At 41.1% G+C, this 7,707-nt stretch overlaps 1 protein-coding gene across 1 annotated transcript in view; it reads right to left on the minus strand.

The window, feature by feature from the left end:
- LOC102843481 (zinc finger protein 845-like) overlaps window positions 1-7,707 on the minus strand; it is a 578,666-nt gene that overhangs the window by 558,332 nt on the left and 12,627 nt on the right. Inside the window, exons 4-6 of the mRNA XM_006897382.1 lie at window positions 5,525-5,745; window positions 5,222-5,398; window positions 4,138-5,137 (exon numbers count right to left, since the gene is read on the minus strand). Coding sequence (XP_006897444.1) covers window positions 4,138-5,137; window positions 5,222-5,398; window positions 5,525-5,745 — 1,398 coding nt within the window. The remainder of the gene's footprint in view (window positions 1-4,137; window positions 5,138-5,221; window positions 5,399-5,524; window positions 5,746-7,707) is intronic.

Below are 7,707 nucleotides of genomic sequence, written 5' to 3' on the forward strand. Positions count from 1 at the left end.
GAGATATATATGGGAGATATATATATATGGGATATATATATTGGGATATATATGGGATATAAATGGGATATATATGGGATGTGTGTGTATATATATATAGTTTGTAGCATATTTACTAAAGTTGGGGATGACTCCCAAGCCTAACAACTGATGGATGACATACATATATTCCCGTAATGGACAAGGAATTAAAAACTCAAGCTCACTGTCATTTAATCAAAACTGGCTCTACAGCTCATCCTCTATGGTGTTTTCATGGCTATAAAATCCCATGGGAGGAAAATGTCCCCTTCTCCCTCAGAACTGCTAGTAAATTCAAACCACTGAAGAAGTGAGATCCCTGGTTTGCAGTACAACTCCCTATGAATTAGGCCATCAGAGCTCCTGGGCAATGAATAAGCAATTTAATTACTGATATGTGCAACATGGGGAAAGTGGAGGGACAGAGCAAGAGAGGAAGACCTTCAATGAGGATTGATTCAGTGACTGTGGTAATGGGGATAAATGTGCCAGGGATAGTAAGATTGGCACAGGATAGAGGAGGATTTAGGGCTGTTGTACATAGGGTCGCAATGAGTCACTGGCGACCCGATGGCACATAACAATATGCAACATGAGTGGATATCTTTATGGATTTAAATACACTGCCACCACCCTAACACATCACCTAACCAATATTTGTTGAAACTCAAACCTCAATATACATAAATGTAATCCCAGCCAGAGAAAAGTTCTGTCATGTTAATGAAGTCATTACCATTGAAGCAGATACCCTAAACCTAGTCATTTCTTAAGTATACCAAGATTACAGATAACAAATGCTCTTTATCTTTGTCCATGTGACTCTCTCTAATCTAAAGTTGTTACCCAGATCTGTTCCTATGGCAATGTCAGAGGAAGGCTTGCAAACCAGATGTTAGGCATCATTCCCAGGGTTCTCGATCGCACTGTTGTTCTTGTTAAGTGCCATCAAGTTGACAACTCATAAAAACCTCATGCCCAATCCAGTAGCACCCTCAAGCCCATTGCTGCAGTCATGGTGTCAATCCATCTTGTTGAGGAGCTTCCTTTTTGGCACATAAAATTACATTGATTGTTGTTGTTGTTAAGTGCCGTAGAGTTGTAAATGACCAATAGTGACCCTATGAACAAAAGTCTTGAATGCAAAACTTTCATCTTTTTTCCAAGTTCACAGAGTTTCCAGAGGCAAGCTTTCTTTGGAAGTGGATTGCTACTCCTGCTTCCAAGCCTGTTTTATTTAGGAGATCCACAAAAAACAGACCCGAGGGCCAAAGGCCCGAGGGCCCAAAGGCCTTTTTAAATACAAGGCCAAATACAACAGTTGTTGTTGTCGTTGTTGTTATGTGCCGTTGAGTCGCTTGCGGCTCATAGCAACCCTATGTACAACAGCCCTAAACTCTACTCTGTCCTGTGCCAATAGCACTGTTTCTGACACTCCCATCCCAATTAACCAAGTCACTGAATCAATCCACCTCATAGAGGGCCTTCCCCTCCTGTGCTGTAGCAGTTAAAAATGCAGGTTCTGATGGTTTGGTTATTGGATGCTGAGTATCTGCTACTTAAGAACTATGCAATCGTGGACAGGTAATTTAAGCTCTTTATGTCTCCTGTTCCTCTTCTGTAAGCAAGGAAAAGAAAGAGCTCAACTATGAGATGATGATTAAATACAGTAATACATGCAAATGTCTCCTCAGCTTATTCCAAGTGATTAATGAAGACAAGCTCTTGGTTGTGTCCTTAGTGTTCTTCTATTTGCTTCTGAACCACCCTGAGAATATTCAAAGCTTTCCTAGGACCGCTAGCTCAAAGGGCATGGAGAGAAAGATTAACATTACACACACGGACACACTGTTATATGCCAACCAACATTACACACACAGACACACTGTTAAATGCCAACCACCATTACACACACAGACACACTGTTATATGCCAACCTGGACTCAGAGCAATCCTATAAAACCTTGCAGGACAGCCCCATTGGGCTTTCTAGGCTGTAATAATCTTTGAGACGTCAGGAGCTTTCTTTTTCCCACAAAGCCTGGTTTCAACAAGTGAAGCTTCAATGGTTAAAGCTGAACATTTTTTTTTGTTTTTTTATTTTATTTTTATTTTTGTGTGCGTGTACCGTCAAATCAGATCTGACTGGTACAGGAGATTGTCCCTCCTTCCCCGGCAGAGCATCTGGTGGATTCGAACCGTGCGTCTCTGGGATTGTAGTTGCAGTTCCTTGCCACTAGGCCACCAGAGCTCCCCAAAGCTGAACATTTTAACCAGTGTGTCATCAAAATTTCTTCCAGGATACAGAGGTCTCCTATGTCATTGCTGATGTGACCAGGAGAGCAGGGAATTCCCTGCAGGTGGTGAGGCTGGGGAAAGCTCTATTTGCCAGTACCAACATAAATTTGGGACCCTATGGGTGGTAATGGGGTCAAGACTCACAATCGCTTCTGGCCAGGGACACTGAGGAAGAATGTGGCATCAGGACTGGAGGACACCTCATCCATGCTTACAGAAAGAAAAAAATGAGATATGACTATGTTGTCAAAAGGAACATAATCTGTTCAGGGTTACCAAAAAAACGATTACATTTTATTTTACATGAGACCTAGGATATGTTCAGAATAAAATACTATCTAAATGCAATGCCAGTGGTTAACTGTGAATCCTGAAAGTATGGTTTTGGTTCCTTTGATGAAATACATAGTTTTGGTTCTTTTGATAAAACTCTACTCGCTGATAATTATTCTCTCTTCAGTTTGAAAAATAACTAAAGTTTCACTAAACTTTGCTACTAAAAGGTACTTCCGTTCACAAGGGGCTATCATTTCACCTCCATTATTCTCACCACAGTCTGTAGTTATCTAGACTTCTGCTCCCAACAAAATTTGCTTCTCAGTGTCCTGATCTGTTTGCAGCTGATAAAGCAATCCTTTCCTGTAGTCCACAGAAGCCCCCTAGGGATATTCTCGAGAATGTTCATCATGGTAACACGGATCACAGCTTATTATCTGTTCTTCACCCCACTCCACACTCTCATACGAATGTTTACCATATTTTATCTTAACATCCAGTATCCTTGTTCTTCTGGGGAATGCAGGGAAGAGTGAACTCCATCTAAGGAATAATTAATGACGCTGACCTGTACATGTGAAGACAGGTGAGACAGCAAATGTTTTGTTATCCGTGCATCTAGTACAATACAATAAAAAGTTCTTTTAAAAAAAAAATCTCATTTGATCCCATTCAAAAAACATCCTGGTGTCACACAAAAGGTTAGGTGTGAAGGCATGATATCATCCGATTTGAAACCTGAGGTTGAAAGTCAGGAATAATGTCATTTTCTCAAGAAACACACATAAATGAGCAGAAATATGTTACAGACTGAAGAAAACCAGACCTTTCCATTACAAGCTTCCAACTTTGACAACGATCTCATGAGTTACAGATTTAGACAGCTAATTACTCTGCAGAACGTTAACATCTGAGGGTTGATTCATCTCTGAGGACTAGAAGTTCCCTCGGTACAAATCCTGATTACGTAATCCATCGTAAGAGCTGGTGAAATGACTCACCACGTTCATTATACGTGTAAGGTGTGCCTCCACTATGAATTCCAGGTGACGCCTGGGGTCAGATCACTGCGTTTAAAGCCTTGGTACACTTGTTACATTGATTACGCTCCTAAGGTCAATTCTCTCGACTCCAAAAGTGTGATTATTCAGGATCAGTCTTACCATATTCACTCCATGTGCAGGTTTCTCTTCCGTCTCAATACTCCACTCCTCCACAGTGCCACAGTTTCAGGTAAAAGCCACACACTTCCTTTCCACGCAGTTTCTCCCGAGGTTTCGTGACCCAACGGACTCATGGCATTAGTAAAGATGCTACCCAGTAGAGAATACTCAGATTTCCACAAGTTCTGGTCTCTAGGCAGAACGTCTTGATAAACACATTACACTTGTGGTTTCTTTCCTAGATGTATATTCTGATGCCTAGTGAGCTGCAGGCTCCGGTTAAACGACTTGCCACAGGCGTTGCACTTGAAGGGCTTCTCTCCTGTATGAATTCTCTCATGAGACCACAGCTGGGAGCCTGTGTAGAAAGTCTGCCCACACTCGTTGCATTTGTAAGGCTTTTCCCCGGTGTGGATTCGCAGGTGGTTTGCCAGCTGTGATTTCTGGATAAAGCCCTTCCCGCAGACATTACACTTATAGGGCTTCTCTCCAGTGTGGATTCTCTGATGTGTATTGAGCGTTGAGCCGAGGTTAAAGGCTTTGCCACACTCGTTACACTTGTACGGTTTCTCGCCAGTATGGATTATCTCGTGATACCAGAGCTGATAGTGTGTAAAAAACATCTGGCCGCACTCATTGCATTTGTAAGGTTTCTCGCCGGTATGAATTCTTTGGTGTTGCACGAGGCTCGAACTGTGGATAAAATCCTTACCACAGTCACTGCATTTGAAAGGCTTCTCGCCGGTGTGAATCCTCTGATGCCGCACGAGTTTTGATTTCTGGATAAAAGCTTTGCCGCACACTGTACATTTGTGCGGTTTCTCTCCAGTGTGGACCCTCAGGTGTCTCGTGAGGTGCTGGCCGCAGGTGAAGGCTTTGTCACACTCCTTGCACCGGTAAGGCTTCTCTCCGGTATGAATTCTCTGGTGCTTCACGTAGCTGGACCGATAGATAAAAGCCTTGCCACATTCCTCACATTTGTAAGGTTTCTCTCCCGTGTGGATTCTCTGATGAATTACCAGGTGTGAATTCTGATTGAAGACCTTCCCGCACACTTGACATTTGTATGGTTTCTCGCCCGTGTGGATCCTCTGATGCGTGGTGAGGTTTGGGCCGCGGTTAAAGGCTTTGCCACATTCGTTGCACTTGTAAGGTTTCTCCCCAGTGTGAAGTCTCTCGTGATCCCAGAGCTGTGAACGCCTGATGAAAGCCTGGCCACATTCATTGCACTTGAAAGGCTTCTCTCCGGTGTGAATCCTCTGGTGATCCACGAGGCTTGAGTTATGGATAAACGCCTTCCCACATTCAGCACATTTGTAAGGCTTCTCTGCGGTGTGGGTTCTCAGATGAAACGCAATGTTTGAATTCTGGGTAAAGACCTTGCCACACAGGTGACATTCGTACGGCTTCTCATCGGTGTGGATTCTTTGGTGGTTAATAAGTGTCGACTTCTGGCTAAAGGCCTTCCCACACTCGTCACAAGTAAATGGTTTCTCTTGAGTGTGTGTCGTGCTGTGTTCTGTAAGCAATGAAGGATGCATAAACACCTCCCCGTATTTATCACAAATGTTGGTTTTGACACTGGGAGAAAGTGTCTGAACTGGTGACACGGAAGAATCATTACCAACAGACTGCTCGTGCTGCCTGGATCCAGATATTTGGTCTTCGGTTTGACAATGCTGTATGTCATCCAGATGGAACTGAAACCTTAATCCCATTGTACTTTCAAAGCATTTCATATATTTGTTTCTCGTATCTATTTTTACATGTTGATCTTTCGTAGAAGCGAAGTTCTTGATAAGGGTCTTAGCCATGTCTTTGTTGTTTCTTTCAATATCCTTCCATTGATTCTCAAACTGATGTGTATTTTCCCTGACTATCCTGAAGTCAAAATCCTCAAGGCCATGCACCGTCGTCTCAAGTAATCCTCCTTTACTAAAGTCCTCTTTTGCAGATAAGACCTTAATCGTATACATAGGAGAGACATCTAAAAAGAGATAAAGATACAAGTTTGTTATTAGCTACAGTTGAAAAAAAAATAGTTTATAAAAAACAAATTTAGTTCACAGAAGTCCACTCAAATTAAATTTTTTAAAATTATTTTATAATAGAAAAATATGTATCTTGAAAGGCATGTTACACCAAAAGTAATGCTTATTTTGAATAGTTATAAAACATCTCAACTACTGTCTTCAAATGATTAGAAACTAAAAGGAACATAATTTTTCTGTAAAAATTATTATACGCAACTGAACATCTGGGCTCAGACACCCTAAAGACAAACCACTCATAACATGTCAAGTTATATGAACACTGAGAGGCAGTGGAATTCATATCAACTATCAGTAGTCTTGTGGCTTTCTCATGTTTGAAGATGAACAAATATACTCTATGTATTTCTTTATAACTACGGTACGCAATGAACAGCACTGGAGATGAACATCATGTTTGGGAAGGTAGAGGGACAATGGAAGACAGGAAGACTCTCAAAGCGGTGGACTGCCTGAATGTGTCAGAGATTACGAGGACTGGACAGGATAGGACAGGCTTCAGATCTGTTGTTCAAAGGGTTGCTATGAGTTATACTTGACTCACTGACACCTAACAACAACTGTACACAAATAAACACTAAAGCACAATACTACATTATGAAACGGTAAATAATATGCAATAAACTTATATAATATGCAATCAACTTAGCAAATGAGTAAGACAAATACATGTTAACTCAGAATTGCAAAATAAAAATGGTACTAGGAGGCGAGCTCTGGTGGTCTAGTGGCAGGAAACTGTACTGCAATCCCAGAGGTGCGTGGTTCAAATCTACCGGATACTCTGCTGAAGAAGGAGGAACAATCGCCTCCTGTACCAGTCAGACCCAATTTGACGGTACACACGTTAAAAAAAAATGGTACTAGGAAAATTATAATAAGATGCTATTAGAAGAATAATATACTCAATTGTTATATTTCTTTATTATATCCACAATAAAATTATACCCATACATGTTAACTTCTGCAACATTAATATTGGTGCACGTCAGTTCTATTATGTGTAAAGAATCATAATCCCACGGTTGAGACAATTCTGACATCAGGTTTCCGAGGTTATAAATCTTCCTGGGGAGAAGATTGTCTCAACTTTCCCTGGTAAAGCAGCTGATGGTTTGAACTGCAAACCTTTCAGTTAGCAGTCCAACAATTAACCTAAAATACCACCAGAATTCCTTCCTTATAAATCATAAAAAAAAATCATAAAGAAAATAAACACAGAAATAATCATAACTCTTTAACTAAAATGAGTACATATTCATTAACAATAAATACACAAAATGGTAACATATAAGTCTATGGAATGGCAAACATTCAGAAACAAAAGAACTAACCACTGTTCTAGAAAGAAAGAGAACTGAGAATGAGCAATGCAAAATATGTCAAAAACGTCTCATTTTTTCAAATACCATTTTCAAGTGAAAATATAGTATTATAAAGAATATGGATTAGAAGTCAGAAATCACCATAAAACAGAGAGATTATCTTGGTCTTTGCCTTCAGATCCTAAAAGCAGTCAGAGCAATTATCTTTGCAAAACAGCCAGGCCGTGCTCAGGTAATTCAGTGCACTGGGAGCACTTAACGTTTCACTTTGACAACCAGTCTCATCACCTTGATAACAACCCTTGTGACACTGACAAGTCTCATTATGCTGACCACCCTCATCACTTGGACAACAAGCTTCATCACCCCTAACAACAAGCGTCATCACTTCCAACAAACCGCATCACCTTGACAACAAACCTCATCCCCTTGAAAACAAGCCTCATCACCTTGACAACAAACCTCATCACTCTGCCACAAGCCCCATCACCCAGACAAGCCTCATCACCTTGACAACAAGCCTCATTACCCAGACGACAAGCCTCATCACCTTGACAACAAGCCTCATTACCC

This window comes from Elephantulus edwardii, unplaced genomic scaffold (assembly GCF_000299155.1).
Source record: "Elephantulus edwardii isolate Elephantulus edwardi_28Jun2011 unplaced genomic scaffold, EleEdw1.0 scaffold00208, whole genome shotgun sequence".
Taxonomy (NCBI): domain Eukaryota; kingdom Metazoa; phylum Chordata; class Mammalia; order Macroscelidea; family Macroscelididae; genus Elephantulus; species Elephantulus edwardii.